Below are 27,980 nucleotides of genomic sequence, written 5' to 3'. Positions count from 1 at the left end.
ATATCTTTGGTTTGCCAAAAAAGTTTAAAATGACATGTCAAATTTACAACATGTAGTGATTCTAATACATTAATGTTAATAACGCATGAAAAGTGCTCCCTGTAGCTTAGTACAAGTAGCCATTTTCTATTCTTCTTTTTGTTCAGGCTGTCTCTTTGAATGTGATCAAAATGTTGGTAGTGTCACTTGTGGGTAGGAAAGAAAATGATAATGATTCTGAGCGCTTCTTTTTCTCAGTTTTGTGTTACTGAACCTAATTCAGGTCTGACAGGTTTGTTTACTAATCAGTCCAAGTCTATGATGGGATGTTGTAAAATGAGCAGAGATCTGAAAAGTGTATCTGAAGAAAAGTAACATCAATTGCATGATATGTTTATTTTAAATGCTAACTTTTCTTTCAGCTTCTAATTCAAGTGGTCAGTACAGTCCATAAAATTCTCTATTGACATAGATAGAGTGCTCTCTTTTTGTGAAATATGTTTGCGTATTTATGCAGATATGTGTAAATAGGTTAGGAGGAAAAGAAGAGTGAAGGTTGACTGTAATTAACTTCTTGGGATAGATGGATCATTGGTCAGGCCTGGTACAAGACAAGTTAGTGTCATTTACTCTTTTCCCCATTGAGCTAAAGGCTTTCAGTATATTAGCATTTGTTTACCTCCCATTCTCAATGTGATTTCAAGCTCTCAGATTTTATCCAGATTAAACTAATTGGTTTGTGGCAGAAGTTTAGGGGCCAGTCCTCAGAGGTCTGCACGATTGAACTCTAACCATAACAGCAGAGGATGGAATTCTAGGACAAGTTGTCTTCTCCTGAAGTATGCTCTGTTTCAGCTCCCTTTGGCTTTTTCTCTGGCTATGAAAAGTCACTTTGGTCCATTTGTTTTTCCGTTTTAATATCTGTTTCTGAACGGAGGAAGGCCCTCCTTGCAATAATCATATTTCAGGTTCTGTTTTGGGATCTTGTTTCCCAGAGCCTCCAGGTTCAAAACAGTGCCAGCTTGCTAGGTCATTTTTTGCACGTTTATGTTCTGGATTCAGACAAAGAGGTTGTGTTGCATTTTGTTTACTGCCTCTGTGAGACAGACTAGGGCCACCAGTCAATCTGCAAAACATTAGAAGTACCTACTTAATAGAGCAGAATTTTATGAGTGAATAATTACATCCTTTTACTGCTGAAGTAATCACCTTAGATACAACTGATGCCTCCAGAGGGAGGTATGTTCTTTCCAAAATGCCACCCTGGACAATTCATTTTACTTCCGTACAAAGCTCCAGAATCTGTGTGACCATATTGTACTACAGGTTGTCATGTTTTCAGAGGATGAAATTTATGTTCCATGAAATATGCCATTGCCAAAATTAATAGGTAAATGAACAAAGTGAAACAGACCATTAGAACCATTGTAATATTGTAGTTGCTGGGTTGTGGCACAAAAGCAGAAACTAATGGGTAAACATAATTGTATTATAGTGACAGGAGCTATCAATGTATAGTACACAACTGTGGTTACACAATAGAAAGCAGTCGACCATTACGAAATATGATTTAGCAGACAGGCCAGTTGCAGGTAATCTTGCTTAGAACAATACTTTCCTTGGCTAGTTTCTTCTAGCTGATGGAAAATGATAAATGGCAGCTATTTCTCTCCTATCCTACTGGAATTTAATTTCAATTTCACTTTGATAATTTTCATAATCCTTTTTTATATTATTCTGGACCACGATGGTGAGATTTTTGTGTTTGCAGAAATGTTCCTGAGGCGTGAACAGATTGTTCCTGAATATTCATGCAAATAGGAATTCAGCCAAAGGTCTTCAGAGTAAATGTTCACTCTAACACCTTGAAATCTTTTGATGCCCTTGTCTTTATTTCTGCTCTGAAACAATGCTTCATAATTTTAAGTGAACACTCAATATCTAATCAAAATAAACAATTCATAGGCTGAACTGTGTTTGTATAACATGATTAAAAAGCTCTGAATAGCTAACATAATCATAACATTCTATTAATGGACAGCTCCAGAGAAGCTACATTATCGAATGATTCAACTAAAAAAATGCGAAGCTCACAGATATGCAGGATCAGTTCCATTGGATTCAATGTATTTATACTGACTTAGGCAAGTAAGATAGTGGATTAACTCCTTAGTTATTGCATCTTCCATTTAATTCCACTTTAGTCTAAAGCAAACTACAAAACACAAAAACACTGTAAAAATTTAGATATGTTAAAAACGAGCAAGTTGACCCATAGCATGTTAATGCCGTATTTGCAATCAGAGTCTAAATGCTTTGGCGCTGATGGATTGAAAAAGCCAATGTTGTGTTCCTTTAATAGAATAGACAGGTTTACCCTACACAACTGAAGCAGAGGTGGGTGGAGAAGCACCTTTAAGCCTGGTTACTGGAGTGGTGCAATATAAATTAGAATACCATCTCTGGCCATTTTTCAGAGCCAGGAAAGGGATTGATGCAGGAGCTTCTTCAGATCGCTGTGCCACTCAAGAGTTTACCCATGCAGGAGGACTTTGTCAGTGACTGACTAAAATAGATTTAGAGGCTGCTTTGTTCTGCTAAAGTGGTTCAAAGTAGTTGGAGCACAGGAGAGAGTTGGGTACTCAACTGTTTAGTTTTCTCTCTCAGAAGTTTTCACTCCATGCATATGCAAAAAAAAAAAAATTACTTTGTTCTTCACTGAGCAACATTCGAGGTAATATACAGCGAGGAATTGAATCCCAGTAATCTGTTACAGGGAAGGCTGAAATTGTGCAGGGCTAGCCTGAGCAACAGCCAGCATTGCTAATTGCATCTTGGATGGCAGGCCAACCAGTGGTTTCTCCACACAGCAAAATAAAACTCTGTAGAAGTACCTAAGCTAGTTTAGATCATGGAATGAAATACAAGTGTTTTAGCATACCTTTCAGCAGCACATAACTGTTTCCACTGAACAGTACATGAATTTGTATAGCTACTGCCACCTGGTACATTACTTGTACCTGAGTTTTGACCTGACACTAGTTTTTACTGAATAGACACACTTCATTGCTTTCACCCACAGCAAAAACAAGCATAGCCAACTGAGGTTGCAAATACAGAGGTAAATGTTGAAATTTTAGTCCTCGAAGTCCTGTTTCCCTTTATCAAGAGAATGCTGTCTTACTGTTGTACTATGCTACTTAATGTAAGATATTGCTATGATGAGTGTAGCCCATGACAAAACAGTGAAAACTTGAATGTGCTAAATGCAGAATTAGGTGAGTTGAGTGATAATATATTGCCTAACCTAATGAAAAGACATTACCTTTAAATAATGGACCACATCGTAGATTTAATTATCCCAAGGCAAGGTAGTAGGTGCTTCATGCAGACAAGGTCAATTACCTTATACAGAAGAGCCTGTTTGAAGTGTATATGAATAATTCACAGATATAGAAATTAGCTTTGAAAAAGTGTCCCAGCTATAATGTCGTGAATGCATTCAATTTCTTTTTTAATGTATTTAAGATAACACCCAAAGGGCAATTATGGCTGCTTAACTGTAAGACTACTTAAATGACAAGAAATGACAATTGTGTGGTCAAATTCACATTAATACATTATGCAGAGAGAAGCATCATCATTGTGACCACAAGAAACTTATTTCAAACGTCATCTTATAGTTTTAAATGCTGAATGAATTTTGATCAAAGATTGATTCGTTTATTAACCTTGCTCAGTAGAGAAGACACAGTTGTTGCTGTGCTGGCTTTGTTTATTTTGTTTATTAAAGGTTTTTAGTTCTTTGGCTTTCTGGTGTGAAAATGAAGGTCCAGAGCGATTGACTAACTTGTATGATTTTTGAGAGTCTAACAAACCCGAAGGTGGAACCAGAACATTTAATTCTCTGTCTTTAATCAGAAGACCAGTCTTCTGCTATAAGCGCTAAATTACACTGTTTCTAGGACAGTATTGTTCCAGTCTAGGACTATTTAGCATTAGAGTTAAAATGATGACAGTAGCCATGGTAGCAGAATGCATACTCACTTGACATATGGTGACCTTAGGTGTGAATTAGAAACGCAATAAACCTGTAAGTCTGGGGAATAACGTGCTCTCTCAGCATATTTTGATTCCACAGGCAAAACAATAACCTTAGCTTTCTCTCTTTGACTTTGCAATAAGTGGTAACGGCCAGGGAAAATCCCTCGGGGGCTGCAGTTTTCTAAGATGCCCGGCAAGAAGATGGCTAATTCATCAGGTACCTCAGTTTAAGTGTCTAAATGTAATAGTGACATTTCATGGCCTTTGAGTTTACCTGCTTTATTTGCTTGAAAGGGAGAGTTCAGCAGAATTTGAGAGGGTGCTGTAGAACTGTGTATCTAATGAGGCGTACAGCGGGCCCAATCCTCTTTCTGTTCACGTCAATGTCAAGAATCCCATTTAGTTCAGCAGAAGCAGACCTGGGATCCCTGGCACTTTCAAAAGGTAGTTCGATAGAGGGGAATAAAAATTTGACACAATGTCCATTTATATAACAAGCTATTAAAATATGTGATGAAGTGGGAAACTGCCACAAAAAGACAGGAAAGAAAACTTCCATTAAAGCAAACATACTGAAAAATAAAAAGCATGAGAGTTGAGTTTTTTTGGTATCTCCATCATCTGTCATTTCTCCAAGGATCAATTCTTAAAAAAAAAAAAAAAGCTTAAGAATTCCCTTTCCTCTCCCTTCACACAGTTGTTGGCCTCTACCCCAGTGGTTTCTGGGAGGACTTGATAAAGACTAATCTGAGCCTAAGAGACTTGCTAGCTGATGTACTTATTTGCATGCATGAATGTGAACAGATGTTTACATAGTAGTTAAGTAGGCCAGCTGTTTGGGAGTCATTTATGTATTTTATTTAAAAGTAAAGCTGTACGGTTAAAACCTTTACTCACAATGTGGAAGAGAAAAGAAACCCAAATTTACTACTCACAATGTGGAAGAGAAAAGAAACCCAAATTTAGACAAATATATTTCTTCCTGTATTAGGGGGTTGCTTCCTTTACACACATCTGTTTTCTGTAACTCTGAATTTACAGCATGATATAGCTGCATCTTTCCTGAATCTCTAGGCACCTGCACCTTATCTTGACCAGTTGCATGTGAGTGGAAGAAAAAAACACAGCACAGTGTCAACATTGCCAAGTGTCATTTGTCTGAGGGTGAGGGGAGGAAAAAGCGATAGTGAGATGAGGGGAGGGGGCGGAAAGTTGTCACTTTTCTTTACAAGAGGTTGCATATTGCCGATTGTTTCTGCAGTCTGTTCTAAAATGAAGCATACATCAGGGTAATGTTTGGCCTGGCATTTGTTCTGCTCTTCAGATGTGAGAAAAAACACAATCCTTAGGAGTGTATTACAGCAATAAAGTATAATTTATTTTTACAAATTCCTTAATGTACATCTGAGTGAAAAACTCTCCATTATGGAGGTGTACATATGTATGCAGGAGTATCTTGAGAGAGAGGCTCTCGTATGGTTTTTAAAGTAGTTTGCACCTCAGGGATTCCCATTTTGTCTGATCTGGGACTGGCTCTAACATATGAGTCTTGGGTCTGATCTTGTTCATGACTTCATTTCCTCTGACCCCTAGCCCCTTGGGGCTTTTCTTGAAAAGAAACAGGCAAATTATGTAGACAGTTAAATGGGAGTGTTAGTTACTTTTTGCATAGCTGTTGGAGAACTCTAACAACATATATTCATGTATACCTTGCCAAAATCGTACGCGAATCTTAGAAAGTCTTGCCTGCGTCAGTTGTATTGTTTCCATCCAAGCATCACTACATGAGGGAGATTCCAGTATTCACTTCAGGGGTAAAGCTACAGCCAAGTTCTTCCTTCTGCTCCAGGAGTAGAAACTGTGTCTGAGCTGAATAATAATCTGTTAGTGACAGTAGAGCTACAGAGCATAGCTGAGCAGTTCATATTCTATCCAGTACAGTCTGTACATGAACGTATATATGTACCCATGAACATATCCTTCTGTTTGTCACAGTTGTATGGAGAGATATACAGGAACCTGGAGACCAATTAAATAGCAAAACCTAAATAGAAGATCTATTTGAAAGATGTAAACTCATTGCTAACAGCGTGAAGAAAAAGAGCTGCAAAGTGATTAAGCTGTTCCACAGAGAAGACAGATTGTTGTCATCCTGACCTTTAAAGCTGGTCAGGATATATCAATAGGAGGATCTTTGAGTAGAGTATTCTATGATTTTTTCATTTATATTCTCTTGTTTTTCTCCTTACGTGCTGGCTTGGAGCCATTTCATTTCATGGTCTTGCCTATACATATGTTCTGCTACAACTGCATTTTTCCAAAGTGCCCAATTTCACAGCACTCCAGCCTTACTTAGGATGACAAATGATGCCCCTGCCGCTCTGACCAACAGTACTGTAATTGCAAGCCTGGGACAGGGACAGCTGAACCAACACCATGCAGCAGTTTGGGTATATCCTTAAGTGAAACTTGGCTGCATTTGTTTATTGTAGTCAAGTTTCCTATTCCACCACTTAAGGCATTAACTGCTGACATTAATTGTAACATTGAGGAAAGCAGAATTGCTCAGCAGTTGAAAGCAGTGTCAAATCAGCAGTTATTTATTTGCCATTGCTCTGTAATGTGTTGTAACACATAAGACTATAAAGAAGTTTTAATGAGTTGCAGTAATGCTTGTAGCCTCTCAGAGATACTGGGATGCGATTTGATGGGTTTTCTGATAAAGCGCTTAAAACTGGGCTTTCTCCACCGCTATGCGGGACGTCCAGATGGATGCTGTTGTGATCATAGTAAGTACTACTGAGCATTGTCTTTTGCCCGACTAACAAGTTTGGGGAGCAAAAATAAACAATCCAGTTCAACTGGCCCAGTGAGTTTTCAGTTCAGTAGGGATGTGACAAAAGAGCAGGAAGAGAGTCTAAGAACATGGTTTTCCTCTGCTCGTCCAAGCTGCCTTGTTGGCTCATAATTAGTATAAGACTCGGCAATGTGCCTGGATTATTCTCTAAACTCTTTTCTGGGTGTTGGTTTCATTTTTCGGTTGTTTACAATGCTTGTCTTTTAGAGTACAGCAAATATACTGTGTACTCTGCACAGAGACTTTTTCAGCTGTTTAGCATAAATGTAAATATATTGCTTTTTTGCCTTTTTTTAAAAAAACAAAACCAAAAAACACCTCTGGCTTTTTATACAAAGTTGCATGGGGGGTGATACTGCATTTTCCTCTTACTGAAGATGCCCATTTGCCCAATAAATTTTACAGGGACTTGAGATGTTCACATTTCATTTTCCAAAGAGTTTTTTTCAAAACAGAAGCACCATCCCAGTAATCTGTGAGCGCTATTAGCAGTTTTAAGAAAACCCCCTCATTTATTTAATTAGAGATTGCAGCTTCAAAGTGATTAACAATAGGTTATTACCTTTTCTAATTATGTTCTACTAAGACTGTTATTCTACTTTTATTCCAATTCAGAAATTTAGCATATTTACTGATGATATTTTCTGATTTCTTTAAGATCAATCTAAGCCATGTAGTTCACTAATTATATCAGCTACTTACAGGAGCTTGTCAGTGGTTCCACTTCAAAAAGGCACTCTGTGGGAAAGACATTGTCCCAATGACTTTCTGATGAGATTGACTTGGTGTAAATAGATGTTATTCTCCAACTGTCAGCCACGCTGTATCAACTTGGGAGCTGAAAGAGAAGGTGTGTTCTCATTGCTTCATGAATCAATATCACTAATAAAGATTCTCTATACCCAAATCTAGTTTTTATTATTTCCTAGAAGCTGCCATCTCAAGTATGATGGAAACAAAATTAATCTCTTTTGTAGAGGGTAGTCAAATCAGAAGACAGTCCATTTCAGTCACTAGTGACTGTATTGGTGCAATGCGGGCAGAGGGGAAAAAAAGTAATAATGACACTTTTCTCATTGTTAATGCCGGTAGTTAAAATTGCATATACAGGAGACAGTTCTGTTGAGTAAGGTAATTCCATTTTTACTCAGACACTTTTTAAAATAAAGAGAGGGAAGAAGAACTGTATTAGTGTATGTAGTTTCTCCCAAAGGACCAAGCAAGCATTGCTTTCCACAGCATGTTTTTCTGTAACTTACCCAGTTTCCTATTAAATGTCCCAAATGTCCCCATTTTATCCATTTCTTTTTCTAGTTTATCAAAGTGCATTTTGCTGTGGGCGTGATCCACCAAACCGTCCACAGGTTCCTGCAAGAATTGGATTAAACATTGTGTTAATTCCACTCGTCTTCCCTCAGATTGACTTGTGCCTATAACCTTGAGCAACCTGCTCCAAGTTAACCCCTGACTTCTGAACTACCATTAGGCCAGGCCGTAGACCTGGATTTTTGTGGACTATCTTGATGAAGGGCTCAGGCTGGTAGGCAGGTGAGAGTACATGAGCCTGGGAGCAGTGCAGAGCTGAGGGCTTTGCTCTACAGCTCAACCGTTGTACCACACTGAGTGCACGAGGTGCAAAGTGCTGCAGGTAGGGTCCTTCTGTTACTCTTCATGCAATATCCCAAGAGCTTGAGCTGTCATGATGGATCTTTCAAGAATAAAGGGATCAAATATATAATTAATTTTCCTTTTTACCCGCTTTAAAAATAGATCCTTCAGGCCTTTATTTCAGTCACTGTATACCTGCAGATGGTGCTTTTACCTTTCCCCATGACAGCCACAGAGTTTTCCTAAGGAATTCTTACAACTCAAATCTACTTCATAACAGCTTGAAGTGGGGGGGGCTGGGCTAAATGGTCTCCAGAGGTCCCCTCCAGCCTCAACCATTATGTCCTCCTGTGGAACAGCCTGATGCTCAGTGAATGCAAATCATCATGACTACCCTGATTTTGCTGGAGTCAGATGCATTTATACCAATTGTTGTATCTGGCCTTTTTTATCCTTGGAAAATAGTAGTGAATGAACGAGCTGCCTGCAAAGTGTTTCTTCTTGGCAGTCTTTCCTGGTTGCTCATAATGTAGTTTTTACAGTTCTGTAGAAATTATTGTCTCACTTAACGTTTTCGTGAATAATAGTTGAATACCAAGTTTTCTTGTGATGAAATGATTGGTTATGGTTTGATGCACCCTTCATAGTCTTTGATGCTTCTACTATTTCCCCTCTGTGCTCTGCAATGTTACTTCTAGGCTCTGAAATTGCTTCCTCTATGAAAACTTAAATAGCATTTAAGAACAAAAACTACTGTGATAAACTACTTCTCTCACCTTACAGTAGTTTGTAAGGTGTGTTGGTTCAGTAGTCTCTCCTTACCTTGTAGCCCTTTTGCATCGATTAAAGCACTTTAAAAAGACAACTCTGAAGAAGAGCATATGATCTGTCTAAACTTACAAACTCACTCATCTCTTCCATGCTTTCCTACAGTCCATGTGGTATATGGCAATCTAAGACAGGCCACCTCAACTAGTGAGCTCGTAAGATAACGTGGCTAAGGCTTCAGTAGGATGTTGAGAGACTGGACTGTGTTACTGCATACAGGGAGGCTGTGAATGTCGCTCCTGTTCTCCTCCTCAAGCCCTCGGGAGCCACTGAGAAGCACTGGCCTGCTGCAGATACAGAGAACCTCAGCCTTAAGCTCATGTGATTCTTCCGTACCCCATGGCATTTTTATAAGAACTGGAATGACATGATCTGGTTACCTTCTGTTTATTAATCCATTAATTCAGCACTTGCTACTATTTACATTCACTAACTATTTTTATACTTATGCAGAACAACTGATTAAGAACAAAAGACTGTTGTCCTGGGCACTGTATTGAGTCACCGCAGGAGATGGCCTTCCAGTGGAAATGGTGGTGAGAAGATACTGGTGAAGGAGGATGAGAATGAACACATAGGAGCTGAATGAGTAATGTGAGGGCAACAAATGATGGCATCATCTTATTGCCATTATTCTTACTGGCTAGACCTAAGGCATAGGGAAAAAATGCCCAGACATCTGCTGAGCAGGACTTGCTCCTCTGGCCCAGGCAGGGTCGTGCTGGAGCGCACTGTGGCTTATCCATGGTCATTGTTCACTTGGAGTTGAATCCAGGCCACTGGTGAGTTTCTGGTCCCAGTACAGAATTAAGGATGTGGCAGAACATGCATCAATGTCATATGCGTATCTGTTAAGGCAATGCAGGGTTTGTTTGTCTGAGTTTACCTGGTGGAATTAAGCTAAATGGAAAAGGGGAAAAAGGAAGGGAAAAGGAATTAAAAGCAAGAAGGACAAGTTTGAAGTGAAGCTGAGTGGAATGCAGGACATAAAGGAAAGAAGATAATTTTTTTGTTTCAACAGGGTAGGATATCCAGTCCATCTTCAGCAAAACTCCTGAGAATTCAAAGCTGATATTTTCTCTCTTTTGTCATTTGTCTGTAAAAACTGTAATCTTTCTCTGCACTTTTTTGTTTCGGATTGTGTTGTTGTTGTTTTTGTTGCTTTTTCTTCCTAACCTGCATGCTTTCAGCTGTTCCCATAATTTCTGTTGCTGGCTGAGTTCCCACTTGCATCTTTCAGGAAAGTTGTCACTTGGCCAGAATTTATAGAGAAGACAACCCAGCCTGAGCTGGCAGAGGAGAAAGCAAGTACTCATAATATTTTCAGCCTTTCTTTGGCCTTCAGCAGAGACATTCATGAGACAAAATTTTAGTTTGAAGGTAGATTCAGTCTCAGCATATGAAAGTGTTTGAGTCTGAAATCCTTATGCGCTTCCTCAAATCTGTCTCTCAAAGAGCTGATGATGATTTTGCTTTTCCTGAAGTGCTGTTAGTGTGTGATGGCCCAACTCTGCCATTGCAGCTCAGCAGTTCTACTCATTAGCCTCCTGTTAAATCTAGAAGAAGCAAAGGTCTATGTTTATTTACCTTCTTTCTGCCCATTCTCATCTGTGAAAACATCTTAACAGCTCCAGGAAAGAACAGACCACACCATGATAACAGCTGCTCCGGAGGGAGATGCAATTCTCTGCTTAAGAGAAAGAGATGAAGACAAATGCTGCTGCATGTTTTTTCTTTTTGTTTTAAACAATTACTTCAGCCTGAAAGCAGTGTACATTGGCAGCAAAGCTGAAAAATGAGAAAGATGTCAGCAAAGTACTGCCTGCCTTTTCTCTTTTCCTAACCACACTTAACAAAATAATTTTAAAATAAGCGACAGACTTTGTGACTAAGTAACATTTGCCCAGGAGTACGTCCACTGGCATCAGCAGGACTACTTCACTTTAGATAGCTGCTCCGAATAAGGGTTGCAGAATTGGCCAGAAATTGAAATCAAATTCAGTGCGAATCTTGATAGCGCTGCCTGGCAGCGCTGCTACTCAGGACAGGATGGCGGTGTTTGACCAGCCGTGCTTTCCAACGTAGTCATGTTGTCATCTCTGAAAACTAGGGTATGTTACACGGGTTACAGTTTGAGAAAGAAAATAAACAATAAAATGAATTGCACAATTGGCATGGGGAAGGTTTTGGGTAAAAGGGAGGAAGTGTTAGATGGTCGTTATGGCTGTACTGAAAGGAGAAGAGCCAGGAATAAAACAGGCATGTGTTCACACGAAAGCGGAAGTAGTATGGTACAAAATCAACTGGATGATTTGGTCACTCAGTTAATAATGTTCAAAGGAAACATGTCATTGGGGATTCTCAATTTTATCTTGGTAGATAGCACCTTCTAGTTAATGCAGCGCAGCCTGAGTTCACTCTGCGTTGTGTCATTAGTGTGTTCTCCCAGAGATGTGAGTTGTCATTTAAACCAGTACAGATTCTGAGCCATTAACAACACAGACCACTGAACAAACAGCCTCTAAGAATATATTAATTTGTATTACCCCACTAAATAGGAATATTCCTCAATTTGTCCATGATTTTGTCCAGAGTTATTATAAACACTTTTATTTGATTTATCAAAAGTGGATTTTTTTTTTTCCATTTAAAAGGCCAAAGGAGAAGAGTTTGGTTTTACTTCAATTAAAGTTGAAATTCTGATAAACTCTAGAAAAACGTTGCGATGGAAAAAATCAAGCATGGGAAAACAAGACCTGGTAAACTCTTGTCACAGTTTTCCCTTGTTCTCACTCTCTTACTCTTTCTTTCAAGAGCCTTTTAAAAATGGATTAGCTGAGATTATATTGTACTCTGGATTGGCCTCTGGATTCAGTTATTCAGATTGAAATTGTTTCTTATACCTACGTGTGTGTATATACAGACACATGTATAAAAAGAATCTGCTAACCACTTGTTTCATATAATGTTCAGTGCATCAGGTGAGCTATTTGCAGGATTTATTATTGTTGAAGTGGCTAGTGCAAACATATTTTATGGTTTTGAGTGCAGTAGCAAAGACTTAGCTTGATTGGTTTATGCAATTCTACAATCAATATTTCCTAGTTTTCACTATTTTTTGATATAATTCCTTCCTTTTAGAGAAAACAGCATCAATGTAAATTAATCTATGTTTTCCTCAGCAATATGTATAGATATAAGATGTAACAAAGTCAGTTCTGCTAACTCTGTTGGACTTTGGAGAAAAAACTGAACATGACTGCCAAGAGAATGTTGTTTCTATGCAATATGGTTTCAGTGTTTCGACAGATACAAATAAATTGACTTGCTGTGGTGGTGGAAAAGACCTTTAGCTGACCTGTTTCAATAACTCGAGTACCCCAAAAGCCTTGCCTGTGTTAGGAGTATGTAATTACTGGGTTCAGATTTTAGGTTTATATAGCACAGGATATTAACAAGGGATCCGTTTATCTCGTTATATTTCTTTCATTAGATCTTTCTTTGTTTCAGTAACAAGAACTACCTGGCAAATGATGCAGACAATACTGAGAAATATTTAAATACAATACTGTTAACAATGTATGGCTTTGTTTTAACTCGTGCTGATCGAATGTTAAGATTTTCTGCCTATATAAACGTAAACTCAGAGCACAGAAGTTGCTTGGGATTTATATACACAGTAATTTAGTCTTACATACTGTTGGAATATGCTGCTTCTCCCCCTCCTCCAGCTTCTGAGTGCCTATACGAATAATTTTTGAAAAAATCCTCTACCATTTAAAACATGAGCAAGCCTAAAACCTTTACAAATAACTTGTGTTGCTAGCAATGTCATTGCTTTCTAATACAGAAAATGAGAGAACTGTCATTACAAGGGAGATTTAAGAGGACAGGCATTTTCTTGTAAGCTGGTAGAGGGACACCAAATACATGTTCAGCCGTTCTTGTCACTAGAAGAGCCAGATACGCATTGCAGGTGGATTTGATCTCAATCTGCATCTCCTCCTAAGGATCACTGGAAACAACCTCCGTGTGGTCTCTTCATAGTCCCCAGCCTCTGTGCTTGTGAACTGTACAGTCTGTGCCAGCCTTGCTTCTGCTGAAACAGATTTCGCACAGAGAACTGACAATGAACAGCTCAGTTAAGCGCAGTGATAGAGCAGGTACTGGAGATCTGCTGAAGAGCTGACATCTGAAAGGAGCTTACTCTCTGTGCCTGCTGGATGGAGAAAAACGAGTTCTTGTCCGTGTGTTTCTATACTGTACATGCCAGGGTTTCCAAAGTCTTACGTGGCTAATCAGGTACATATGCACAGTAGCTGTTGAATAGATCAAAGGACCAGTCTATGGAGACAGGTAGAGGGAACAATCAAGATGATCAACTGAAGATGAGACCCCTTTCAGAAGACCTTTGCCAACCTACTTTCTACAACCTGTGCCTGGCAGTGTGAACGAGCAGCAGTACTTGGTTTGATACGGAATACTGTCTGCCTGCTCAGTTCTTTTGTTCAATACCGTGCTAAATTATGGTAAAAACAGTGATGCAAATATCACAGCTGTTTGTACAGGCTTCCAGGCAGAATTATCACAGGAAGGTTATTGTTCCCTGCAAAAAATAAAAAAAAAAATTACCTTTTTGGAGGATTTTTTTATCAAAAGTAAAACCTTCCAAAGGCAGCTTGAACAGTACAGGAAGAAATCATTTGAAAGAAATCACTTGGTCTCTGTTCTTTTACTGGTGAATTCAGTCACTTGAAGCTTGTTTGTTTTGCTTAGTTTGGGATTTTTTTTCACACATGTTCTCCTTCAGAACCGTAATATAGAGTTCAAAGACAACCTTAATAGATTTATCGTAACAGATTTATTTTCAGTTCTAAATAGACAAAAATGCATGGAAAATAATACTTTGCTCAGTAGGCTTTTGACTGCCTTTTTTGACTAAACAATGCATTACTAGGTACAATGTAAGCACAGAATGAAGAATTAGTAGCACTTCTTATTAAATAGACTTTTAGTTTACAAATTTTAAAGTGGTATTCCACTGACCTATGTAACCATTAATTTATGCAGCCATAACCGCATAAAACTCCTTGATTAATGTCATTGACTTTGTCTGTGACTTCACCACAGAAGGGAAATTAATCCATTTTGAGGTGGTGGAGAAATCAAAATGCTTTGAAAAAATGGTAATATCATGATTACAGGAGTGAATATATTGCAACAAATCTACAGGCTTAGAAGAAAGAATGTTAATCAACACCTGTTGGCAAAATTCCATCTCAATGCAAGGCACCTTGTGTGTCTGCCAAGGTATAACAGTGTAAACTTTCTGGAAAGAACTGAGGGATGGATTGATTTGCATTGCTAGTGAAATATTGCATTACTTCAGCATTACAGGTATATGATATACAATATGTTTCAGTAATTCCTAAACACTTTGGACATTGGTGATGTACCTTAGATTTAAGAGCTTTACTGAATAGCTCTGTGAGTTCTCGTCTGTTAAAAATTAAGCACGTGGAAAAGAGTTTTGAAGAATCAGGACATAATTTTCCTTAATACTACAATTGATTTCTAAGGGACTAGTTAGGGAGAAAAATTTACTCGTCTTAAGTAAAGGGTGGCAGAACTCTGCCTAATAAATAAAATTTTTGAAAAGACAGGTTTTTTATAGTCTATTCCCCTGACGATCTAATATTGTTCCTTATAATGTTGAATGCTCTGGGTTTTAAGCACTGTATTTAATTTAGTTGTAAATGACTTGAGCTGTGGCGTTTCTACCACTTCCCCAGTCTGTATCATAAATCTGAATGTGTGTGTGTTTGCTTGGTATTGCTCAATGAAACAAATAACAACAGATCTGAAAAGACATCAGAAAACTACTCGTTCTTAATTCTTATGAATGATTTCTTATTTGACTGTTATGTTTAAGTATATAATAATTTCTACCAAAGAATCTGACACAGGTTGAATTTGATTAATGATACCATTATTTGCTGATGACCTGAAGGATTTATCTTTATCTAAATATTTTTTCCAGAATGGGCACTTCTAAAATTAGATTAAGCACTTCTGTGTAATATCTATTTCAACTCCTAGACAAATCACCCTTTTATTCAATTAACATTACTATTCCAAGCTTTACCAAGTAATTTCCCGATAATGTAGTATAGACCTGTTTCACTGGCTGCAGCAATCAACTTCTGCAAGAAAATCAGCTGAAAAGAAAGAAAGTATAAAGTGTTGACGGTAATATGAGACCTAAAACGAGTGTGCACATTTTTCTAAGGTCAATCCTTAGATGTTCTTGAATTGTGTTTTTCTAATGAGTACCGCTGGGTATTGGTCAAACTCGTCATGTCTTAATTGTTGGTATCATGAGAATGGAGTTACTCTTCCTAGTTTTATTTTTCTGTTTTTCATGAATTTACAGTTCAGTAGTCTAAGCTTAGAAGGAAAACAAATATGAATTAATTTTGCCAAGTGATTCTAAAACTCATTTTAATTAGCCCCTTACACTCTACAGTTAACCTTGATTGCATTTCGTATTTTAGACTTTCTTGCTTTGTATAATTAGGAATACTCCCTACTAATAATGTTAGTAAAGCAGAAGAATAAATTGGAACATTTTTTCTGCATTAGCAGTGCGGTTTATTTTTCTAAGCTCCTTTGATCAAAAAGTCTTAATATGTCAATTTTGCTAAATTTTGCCATCTACCTGTATGTATAACTGATTACATTTCTTGATTTAAGGATTAAGAAGTCAATGAAAAAGTATCTGAGCTGGAAGACAAAGTCCATCTTAGCAAAATGTTAATCCGTGGATTTCATTATGTCTGAATCTTCTTACTGTATCTGACTATTAATATTTAATGCTTGATGTATAACGGATTATAAAATTTAAACAAAAACTATCTTGGTTTATATAAATACATAGATCTTAGAACTCCTGTAGATAGAAAACAACTTCACAGAGACAGATTAATTCCCGAGTAGGGATATCTTTTTCCCCACTTATGTTCTACCTGAATCTTTAATCTAGGATGTTTTAATATCTTATGGAGCTTTGCATTTACAAATTCCACCCTTGGAGAGTGCATTAAAATCCCTAGTCCTGCTCTCTTAGAAACCGATACAAATTTTGGTATTAGTTTTGAGAGGAGCTGTATTAAGCCCATAGTAATAGGTCAGTGTGTGTGCTATTTCTGAATATTTTTGCTCTTATATATGAGTCTTAAGTTTAAAAATCCTGATCTAAGAGCTAGAGTCTCTTTCTAACAAGTAGACCTCTGTAAGAGGTCCTTGGCCAATACTGGGTCGTTCAAGACAGCTGTGCAGTGTCAGTCATGGCAGGAGAATTGTTTTCAGGCTCCTTCAGTGATCAGATCTCCCCTCTAGTGTCACACAAAAACAATAGACACAGCTGGTGCAGACAGTGGTGTTGGGTCTTTGCAGATGAGATGTACTGAGGTTCTCGTGGGTGATTGGCAGATGAGCCCTATGGGGAAAACATCTGCTCCTCAAACCAAACGAGATTGCCTTAAAGCTGTTGCTTTCTCAATGTGTGTTCTGTGAAATGGAACTTGGGCAAAGTTTATGGTTTGTTACTTTGTCTGTAGTTCGCATCTTTTCTTTCAGTATTATTTAACATGTCCACTTCCATTCTCTTTTCGTTCTCAGGAGAATACGATTTGCTTATCAAGTTCTCTTTCTCTCTCTTTTTCTCTTTCTCTCCCCCCTACCCCACCCCCGCTTCCCCTTTCATCCAGATGGAATGCCATTTGCTTGGTGGGTTGGCCGTGCCAATGAAAAGCATCTTTACTGGGGAGGATCTCTTCCAGGCATTCAACAGTGTGCATGTGGACTGGAAGAAAGTTGTCTGGATATGAGATATTTTTGCAACTGTGACGCAGATAGAGAAGAATGGTAATAATTTTAACATGTATAGTAGTGTGCGTGTGAAAGCTGGGGATAGGAAGCAGGGCAAGAAGGCTTAAATCTTTTCCTGATTCACAGCTCAGGAAGCTTGAATGACTTAAGTATGATCAAACGAGAATGAAAGTCAAACTAGAAGTTGGACTTCTGATTTAATCTTAAATTTCTTACTTGAACTGGAGACATCTGGCTGAAACAGGTTGCTGAGATGGGTTGTCTTCAAAAAATCTTTGTTGTTGAATGCCAAATCCAGTCATTTTATTTGTTTAAAATTTTCCATTGATTCAATTGGAGTATTGCATGAACAAAGGCTCTAGGAGATTGGTGCATGGGTATATATCAGAGCAGAAAATTCAGGCATAGACAGCAAGATTCAGGTACAGGCAGCTGAAGAACAAATCTGTAATATTAAAAAGACTTGTATTTTTCCTGTGAAACAGTACGTCTGTATGTACCTTAACTTTCTTTTACATTGGGTTCCAAGCTTTTTAAAGTCAATGGAAAGACTTTCTTTGGCTTCTGTATGTTCAGTTTCCATAGGAAGCTTTAGACTTACAGCATGAACATTCAAAGCCTTCCTCGGGTTCAGACCTTTGTTGTGCCCTGATGCTGCATGAATTTGCAAAGGCCACCTCACAATCTTCTCCCATTCTCTGCACCTTCAGAGACTCTCCAGCAGCTGAGAGCTCGTTTGTGAACTTTCCTATTAATTCCATACTTGTGTTGAAGGGGACAGAAATGCCAGATGAGTATTGTTGAAAGCACAGTTTTAAACACTATAAAAATACATGTGAAAATTCTGCTTCACCCTCTCTTCCTTCTGGACCACTCACTGATAGGAGCTGCTGCCCTTTCTCGGAAAAAAAAAAAAAAAGATATTTTAACCTCGAGTAGTTCAGAAATTACAAATAATGGAAATAGACAAGAAATGTCTTGCTGTCATAGGCTACTGTGTTTGAAATAGTGTCCAAATTATCCCTGTGAAACCTTTACTTAGAATGAGTAGAAACGAACTGTAAGGGGTCTTGAAACAAAAAAAAATAATTCAGAAATGTCTTGTCACTGTAAGTGTTGGGCTTTTTTGGTTGCTTGGTTTCCAGACAGTGTGATTATTCACTTAGACCCTTTATATCCCTGGGGTCACTATTCACTTTCAAAAATCATAGCTGTAAGGGGATTTCTTCAGGAAGATCTTTATGTAAATGTTGGTTTATGAATGTGATTTGTGTAGAGAGGCCTGGCCGTGCATGGTAACCTATCTTTTCTTTAGCATTTGGTTATCAGAAGCACTTTGATGAGGTTTATGCATGAGCATGGAAAGCATGTTTTCACTGGTGCCTGGCTGTGTTCATAATCCACATTTCACTTTCCAGGGAGCTGCTGCTCAAGCAGAGCAGAGTGTGTTGCACAGGCAGACCGTTGGGGCTGTAGTCCAAGATCGCAGGACAGTGCACCACTGGTACAAACCAATGCAAGGTGAAAGCTAAAGGCAGTTTTATAGTGTTTCTGCTCAGTCTCGGAAGGAGATGAGACCTAAATGAGTTATGCTGTGGGGTTTTGTCTCCCTTCCCTCCCTACACCCAATGATTTTGAACAAGCAGACACATTTCAAATGTCTTTAACAGAGAAGGAGAAATCTCAAAAGTATTAGAAATTACACATTCTATGAAAATTTATGCCATGCTGAGGGGAAAAGGCCAGTTAAAACCCACAAGAAGGAAGTTAAGGAAGCTTACAGTTTTATTTGATTTTGGAAAATCCTCATGGGAGAGAGATGTTGGAAATCATGCTTCATTAGCTTGGCAGCTCACAGAGCTACTTGCTTCTCCTAATTTCAATATAATAACAGGATATGCATAGAAGTTTCCTCAGCTGAACTGCCTACTTGTTTGTTGGTTTGGGGGTTCAGGTGTTTTGTTTTGTTTTCTAATCCATTTGGACTTTGGTATAATTCTAAATTGCAGGTTGCCGTTTTAAAAGCTAAAAGTCCCTGACCTTTACAAAGAGTTTCTAAACATAAGAAATTTCATGCTTCTTGAAGATTACTTTTGTGTTTCTCTGCTAGAACACTGACCTCCTGATACATAATGAGTATTTGAATCTGAAACCTGCTGAGATCTGAACTGTGACTTTAACCTGCTATATGTTATACTGGAAGAAGTAAGACAGCAGTAGATGCATTTATTTGCCTTAGCATGAAATAAAATGGGTGCTGCAGAGTGGAAAACCAGAAAATCATTTTTGCTCCTTTTAGATAAATCTGGCTGTTCACTGCAGCTCCAAGGCAGGACCTCGCCAGAATAGCTGGAGCATCCTGCTGAAGAGGAGCCAGGCTTAGGATTTTACTTTGATTTGGTTTCCCTGAGTGCAGAAACAGCTCCTAATTTCTCAGAGAAGCAAAAGAAATGGAAGACAAGAGAAAACAGACCAAAGTCCTGAGCCAGGTGTTTGGCAGCACACAATATGCACTTTTAGGCATGCTGACTTTTAAATGATATCTAAGCAGACACCTGAGCCAGCTGCTATCTCTGGGCTTTTACTTGACGTGACACCAAGTGAGTCCCCCTGGAGTTATGCTGGCCAGATGAACAGAAACATAATTGGTTACATGCAATATGGGGAAGGCTTCTATATTTTTCACCTTTCTTTTTATTAAAGCATTCCAGTGAGAAGTATCTTTTCCCATCCAGTTCCTGACCATACTTCCAAACTCTGCAGTATGATGACAGCTAATTCTGTCACTGCAGAATAGTGGAACGCCTTCATGGTATTTGCGGGAGAACACCTCTGCTGAGGGAGCACAGGCACAAGTTGTCACCCTGACCCAGGAAAGGGATCTGGAAAGGTGTTAACGTGATTTGACTATGGTCTATGCATACCTCCAAAAAAGAGAGATTCCTGACTTTTAAAAGCTCTTGCTAGTGGATGGGAACATGCATAGAAATCCAGTGGCTGCAAGCTGAAGCTAAATGTAGTCCAGAAAATGTTTTCTTTGTCTCTTTTTCACTTCCTCAACATTGAGAATAGTTAACTGTTGGGACAAGTTATGTATAGATGAGACAAGTTTACCGTAGCTTCAAGCACTTACCTTCAAGGCGATTGTCTTTCGAAAGGTGTGCCCTTTTTCAAACAGAAGATGCATTCTTGACACAGGCGTTACTGGGGAAAGTTGTTAAACTGATCTAAAGACTAAAGTAATTCTGAAATGCAGACAGGGTTGTGTTATCTTCAGTCCATTCCAGAGATCCTTTGGATCCTTAAATACCTCTCCCAGGTTGTCATCCATCTCAAGCAAAACTCTCTTGCCTTGACAATAAAAGTCATGCTGCTCACCAATCCTTTAATTTAAATGGGATGAACACCTTTCATGCCATGGTGGCACGTGACTGTCCTGAAGTTCGTTTCCTACTTTGATCTGTCTGTCTGGAATCCATTTTCCACTCCATATGCAAATACTTGGTTGAAGCCAGTCACCAAACCAAACCTATTTCTTACTGACTGCATTCACCTGGAAACCTTGTGAATGTGGAGAACTTTACAGCTTTTTATTTTGTACAGAAAGAACAGCATCTCTGGAAGTCATTTTGTACAGGAAGTTCAGGCATCTCAGCAGAGTGTGATGGACAGTTGTTTCTAACCAATAGCTGATTGACCATCTTTTATTTCTATTCTCCAGTGTTCTTATTCAAATTATAATATCCTTTTCCTTTATCTTCCAGAACAGCCTTCTTCTCAGGGTAACTAAACCTTTGAGTCTTCCCATTTCCAAAGTAACATCCATTCACCTCTTTATTGTGCCTTTGGGGTACTGCAAGCAGCAAGGGAACCACAGGACATGAAAACAAGGAGGGGGCATGGGGAAGGGAGAGGGGGATATTACTATTGGAGACCCACTTTGCCTTCCAGAGATATATTAAGCATATCCGGCTTTGTTCGAGAAGGAGCAAAGCCCCGTGGAAGCGAATGAAGCCCTCTTTAGATGAGCTATATTTGTGCAAAGCTGTGCCAGAGCCAGGATGCTAAAACTGGAAGGGCTGAGGAGAGCAGGGCAGAGAAACCCAGCTGCTGACGAGCCCAGATTTGACAGGTTTTGTTTGCTCAGCCACTATCCCGTGCTGAATTCGTTCCCCCAGCAGCAGCGCAGGCAAGTCTGCAGAGCCTGTGAGCTCATAAATAAACCCTGCCGGAGGTGACCTGGCCTGTATAGAGCTGTCTTGGATATCTGCCTTCATGACTGCATTTGTCAACAAGCTAGAAAAGCTGCCTGCAGAGAGTTGGCTGCAGCAGGCCCCTGAGGTGTTGGGAATCAGTTCATTACTATCATTACCAAACTCTTTCTCTGTACCTCTTCTCTCTAATTCAGCAAAATGTAGCCACTGCATCTTGCCTTCAACTACTAGGTATGTCACTTTCTGCTGATGATTTTTTCTTTATCATGATTCTACATTATTGTACCCAGTAAAGCATTTTTGGATGCAGCTGATGGGTAAGACAGCAATTAAAATGTGTTCCATTGGATTATTAATGATATGTCCTGTACAGGACTCAAAACTTTTTCTGATGGAAATCTGTTTCGCTGGCCTGTTCCTCATGCGGTTCATTGACATCTGCTGATGATAGTATTCTTTTTCCCAAATGTACTGTATTCATGAAAATCTGCACTGAATATCTGAGCTACTGAGGCTCAGACCCCACCAGAGTTTTCATTAACGTACAAGAAGAAAATGTACCAATAGGGGATCATATCAGAAGAAATTATATTTAATGGCACCACTGCTCTACCATCTGTTAGAAAAAATATGGAAACAGCTACCTTGAGATTACCAGTTTATGGTGGCTTACACTGTTAGGATACCATAGAGTGAGATTTTTTTTTTTTAAGCATGCTTATATTAGTAGCCAGGAAGAAGAAAAATAGTCTCATAGTGTTACCATCAAAATAGTTATTTGACATTTACAGGTAAGACTACCTGTGCTACATCTTAAAGTATCCAGTTGCTGCACTATCACTTTTAGCGTTGCTGCACTTGCAGCAAAATTTTTTTCTTCTTTTTTCCCTTCCCCCATACATAGAGTGTTTGTATGATGTGTAACATGTATCAGCTTATTGAGGAAGTCCTTTGGGTAGATACAGACATTAATCTTCAGACATGCATAAATAGATGACATCCAACTGTATTTAATACCCATACTAAAAATACTTCAGTGATTTAATTTAAAGGGCATTATTGGATTTGGTTTGGTTTGTGGGAATTACAAATTGATACTACCATTTATGCAAAGAGCTCAGAGAAACATCTGTTCGTTGAGGGTGCTTTCCACCTTCAGAAAAGCATTCAAATTTTCATCTGAATTTGTGCTGAATTGAGTGCCAAGTCAGGTAAGAAGAAGGTCTGCTTCTCAAGTTTCTTAATTTATTTGTACAGTTTTCTGCATGTACAGGACTCATTCAGGAAGGGGATAAAACCTACTTTGATTTTTGTGAAATCAGGACTGAACATACACTCCTGGCCAAGGAGTCTCACCCCTCCAGGACCCTCCTGCAGGCAGGACCCACCATAGTTCTCAATACTGAGAAGCGAGGCATAGCGTGGCACAAGAGGCAGGCTCAGTGGAAGTGGTCACAGAGCTACGTGAGACCTGCTAGGAGAAATAAAGTAGTGGTTTGGGCTACCCTGAGAAGCAGCTGTAGAAAATGAAATACAATCTGGTTTTAAGTGTATGTGAACTGCTAAATTAAAATACATATAAGTAAAAGCTAGCTCTGGGAGCAAATACAAAAATAATAAATCTAACAGGGTTTTGTTTTTGTTAAAAAGACAAAATCATGTATGTGCACATCACAGTGCAGGTGCCTTCTATCAGAAAATAGCACTTTTTATTTGAAAACTGTAGTACATTAGAAGTGATCCCCAAGCCCCCTTCAGGCAAAATTCCAAATGTTTTGTCTAAACTCTGGAATATTTGTATTTTGTAGTGCCACAGTAGTGCCCCCAGGAAATTATTGTACAGGTACATGAATCCGTCTTGCTCCTCTCTGAGGCATAATACACTATGTTTGAGAGGCTGTCATGGTGCACCATGTAAAGAGAAGAGGAATCGTGATGCTGTGTAAGAAATGGAGTCTGAAATAGGTTCAATTTAAAGAATACCAGGAATTTAAGACACTTAAACTCTAGCTCTCATGAGGGCCTGGCATAGTGTTTTCAAGTCTCTCTTCTACTATTTTTGGCTGAAACATATGAGGTGTTGATTTTTCACCAAAAACTTGATTTCCTACCATGAAATAATAATATTAAACTGTAACAATAGGTATGTTGTTCCTGTCATTAACATCTTCTCTGAAAGACAGAATGTTTTTCTGGTAGGTTGTATTTCAGTGTCTGCTTGTATGAGAATATGTGTCCTTACACAAGTCTTTTTTCTCTATGTGTGAGAGAATAAAATATATAAAATGTGCTGTTGGAGCTTCAAGAGAAACTTGATTGAGTTTTCAAGGCATTAACATAAAAGTGAAGATTTTTATTAGATCTTGAATATTTTTCTTTCTCACAGTTGAGCTATACTTCTAAAGTTCTCCGTGACACTGGCATATAACTAGTAAAAGCTCAGAGTCATAAAATTCAATATAAAAGAACTTCATGCAATATAACAGAATATCTAATAAGCAATGCAGTTTTCAGAGACGTGGAATAGATATCTTTAAAATGTCACCATTTCATTTTTTTTGTAGATATCTTCAGTGGTAGCTGTAGGAAGATATGATTTTTATTTTAATGTTTATCATAGCTAGTCAAAAGACTGCACTATTTTTTGAATGAAAATAAATTTGCAGGAAACCTCCCTAAATATTTTGTGGAATTTTTTTTATTATTTAAAAAAAAAGCAAATGCCAGCTTAGTTATTCATGTGTATATTGTGTATTTTATGTCCTCTTTCTGTGCATCTTTCCACCTTTCTTTCATTCATTCTCGTTACTCTTCTTCCCACCCATGAAATGCTTTATTTATTTTCTCATGAAATGCTCAAATAGTTCAGGTTTTGTCACAACTGTTTCATAATCTGTTGAGAGCATTTACACTAACTTTCAAAGATTTATACAATAAGCTATATGAGTATACTGCCGAGACATCTCTGTGAAGAGATTTGGAGACCATATACTTTTGATTCATACCTGGTATTTTTCGTTCTGAGTCTATGTTGAAGGCATCACTCTGCCTCATGCCTGGGAATTTCATCTTACTGTGCTTTGTCTGCAATTATCTGCATGTCAGACACCCACTGAAGCAAGAAAAAAATGTTAGGGTCAGGGAAGGTACCTCTCCTTTTCCCCTTGGAATTAGGAGACAATTACGAGACTGTGCTGCATGCAATTAGAAACAATGAAAAATAAATGAAATATATGCAGCCTTTACCAAAAAGATCAAAATACCCCTTCTATTTTTTCTAACATTAATCAGAGCAGAGCACTTAGTCAAGCAAACATCCATGGCTGTGTGTCAGAGCACAGCTGCAGTGTTCATACTGAGTATTATTTCTTTGCTGAAGTCCTGTGTCCCTTCCCACGGCTGGAACTGTAGCAAGAGGTGTGTTTGTGGAGGGTGGTATTATGGGAAGCATATAGGCAGCCTGGGATTCTACCTGGGATGTCAGACTTTTTGGCAGTGGTATCACTCAAAAAGTGATACCTGTTTCCTGAGGTTTTGTGTCATACCTGCCTGAAAAAGAAGTGGGTGTAAAGCTGGGATTATTGACATTTTGGTTCCGATCATTGTTGCCATCTCCATGTGCAGCATGTAGCCTTTCACCTCTGAGTAGACAAGTGAGTTGAGTGCAGACACTGCATGCGAATTGCTGGGCCATGCAGACGCAGGGATCCTTTTCTTCAAAACTATTGAAATTTGGCTCCATGAAGGATGCTCTGCCAGGTGTACGTTCCCAGATGCACAGCAGAGCTCAACCCTGAGAAAAAGAGCTAGGAGAAGAAAAAAATTATCACTGTGGAGATGAGATACAGCAGCACTCGCCTCTCTATAATTAATCAATTGAGAAATACCTCGAGAGGGCAGTTTGGCTCTGGCAAGGTCAGGGCTGGATGCCTGAGAGACTTAGTTGGTTCATGAAGTACAGTGGGATGATCGTGCATCTGCATACCCTGCCAGAGTCGAAGCTGATGGATCAGCTTAAGGACCAGAGGGCTGCCATGAAACACCGTGCTGCATTTTGGGAACAGCAATTTGCCCAGCACACACAGAGTGGAAACAAAGAAATGATCCTTTAGGAATTTTTCTTTCTTTTCTCTTGCTCTCTAGCAGCTGTGTGTAAGTTGGTCGCAGCTGAAGAATAAGCCCAGCTGATACAAACACGAGACTGTAGCGTGACAATGCAGTAAATCAGCCTTCAGTATTTCAGTTGCTGAACCAAAATTTGCACAGACGCGTAACGCGAAGGGCTGATTCAGTGCAAACTCACTCTGCCAATTCAACCGTCTTTGCCATGTGCTGAGTCAGTTGCGTACCAGCCATCTTGAAGCTGGATCAGGTCTTGTCTGGCTGCCCCGTGCTAACAGCATGCTGGATCGGGTATCGTGTGTCCCTTTCCTGCTCGGATAAAGCCTAAAGCCAGCATAAATGCTGTTATCTGTCTCCAGCTAACTTAACAGAAATGCAAACTGTGGCTTATACCTGATCCACATCAAATTCATCCTGCTGAGGAAACCCAGTAGAGCCCAGTTTGCATTAATGGCCGTCAGGTAGAATGGCAGCACTCTGCCTCAGGTTTGCAATCATTCTGGCACAGCTGAAACGCAGTTACAGTCCATACCAGACAGTATCATGTGTGCAAATACAGCATCTTCAGCGGTCAGTGTTACGTACGAGCATAGAGCACACACGTGCGTACACGTATCCTAAGCAGCGTGTACCAGTCACAAGTCTTCTAGGTAATTCTGCGAAAGACCTTTCATCTTTAAGTAACCATCTTTCAAATAATGCCTTGCATAAGGAGTGCTGGGGATTTTGTCTGTGGTTAATCTGTCTCTTTCTGTTTGTTTATTATAATCCAGGACAAACGACACCGGCCTCCTTGCTTTTAAAAACCATCTGCCTGTAACTCAGATAGTGATCACTGACACAAACAGATCAAATTCGGAGGCTGCTTGGAAAATCGGCCCTTTGCGTTGCTATGGAGACAGTGAGTACTAGCTCTTCTCCATTTCCATAGGTACAGAATGTTGCCTTTCTTTTTGTTTCGTTTTTTTTTTTTTTAGTTTTTTTTGTTATATGTATTTATCTGATGAAAGGTGACTTTCCATGCGCAGCTCACAGCTGCTGTCTTGTGCCAATTAACTATAGAGAAGGGGGTTGTGTTTGCAGGGCAGTTCTGGAACGCCGCTTCCTTCAACACGGAGGCCTCTTACCTGCACTTCCCCACCTTCCACGCCGAGGTCAGTGCAGACATCTCCTTCTTCTTCAAAACTACTGCTGTCTCTGGGGTGTTCTTGGAAAACCTTGGGATTAAAGACTTCATACGAGTTGAAATAAGCTGTAAGTTTCACCATCGAGAAATCTTGCTGTATTTGCCCAATTTGACAGGTGCAGGGAAGTGGGAAGGATATATTTTCTTCTGTCTTGAGGTGGTTGGAGGTGCCTGAAGAGGATAAGATGGAGACATTAATCTAGGCTTATCTGTCTCTCCTGACAGTTTCCCTGTATAGCCTTGGTCATTACACTTAATGTTGTTATGGCTAGGTCTATCTTTCCTAAACAAACAGGTGATTGAATTTGCTTTTTCAATGTTGATATTTTTTTTCCTCTTTAGAGAAAAAGCTATTGGTTAGATGTACCTGTAGACTGTAATTTTGGTTGAAAGATGACAAATTTAATACAACCACTCTGATGGTTACTTTTATTTCTGTATCAGCAACATATGCAGTCTGATGCAACCCTAGTGTTTTAGAGGAACTCAGCATGCATGGTGTAGCTATTAGGTGAGAGTCTGTGAAGGACAGGATGATAATGCAAGATGAGTCAGTCACAGTTGCAATGGGCCTTGAACACTTCAAAATGTAGTAAGTGACTACAGAATAACTGCTACTCAGTATGTAAAGGAGAGTAACAGGGAACTTAATTAGTGAGGTTTTGCCTCACTTGTGTTCTGATGACTTCAAATATTTATTAGTGACAAAAGAGTACCGTGGCTCTGACATGAAATACGTCTTCTGTATTCATTCAAATTCTGTCAAGCTTAGGAAAAACAAACTAAGTGCTATGCATTTTATAATATGCTTATAATAACCCCAACATAAAGTTTAATAAAACAGGGCCCAAAGCCCTTCGATTCATTAAACCAATGATAAATGTCATGCTGTATTATCACAAGGTAATGAGGTATGATTTACAGTTAATTGCACTTCGAAGTCCAGTTCCATTGTACTTCAGTGTACTGCATTTTGTTCTCAGGGATATAGAAGTTAAAATGGCATTTTGAAATCAAATATAACAAATGCTGTACACTACTAAAGGGATTGTTTGGTGAAAGCTTTTGTTATGTGTGTTAAATCTGTAATTCTAGAGAAATAAGTTATTTAAAAGTTTGGGGAAAGGCTTGTCTTTTAAACTCAGGCTTCTCATTAGTAGTTTGGTGTTGTGTTTCTTGATGCCAGATGGAATTTGCTGCCTAAAGGCCTTGTATCAAGGAAGCTCCACAGACCAGCTGCTTCGAAGGGAAA

General features: G+C 38.9%; 1 protein-coding gene across 1 annotated transcript in view; it reads left to right on the top strand.

Annotated features, from left to right (window-relative positions):
* CNTNAP5 (contactin associated protein family member 5) overlaps positions 1 to 27,980 on the top strand; it is a 299,098-nt gene that overhangs the window by 223,014 nt on the left and 48,104 nt on the right. Inside the window, exons 15-17 of the mRNA XM_086616177.1 lie at positions 17,086 to 17,242; positions 26,316 to 26,443; positions 26,626 to 26,796. Of these exons, the coding sequence (XP_086472303.1) occupies positions 17,086 to 17,242; positions 26,316 to 26,443; positions 26,626 to 26,796 (456 nt within the window). The remainder of the gene's footprint in view (positions 1 to 17,085; positions 17,243 to 26,315; positions 26,444 to 26,625; positions 26,797 to 27,980) is intronic.

The sequence above is a fragment of the Tauraco erythrolophus genome, chromosome 8 (genome assembly GCF_009769465.1).
Source record: "Tauraco erythrolophus isolate bTauEry1 chromosome 8, bTauEry1.pri, whole genome shotgun sequence".
NCBI classification, from domain to species: Eukaryota; Metazoa; Chordata; class Aves; order Musophagiformes; family Musophagidae; genus Tauraco; species Tauraco erythrolophus.
Note: the sequence above shows the minus strand (reverse complement) of the source record. Positions and strands in the feature narration are given on the sequence as shown.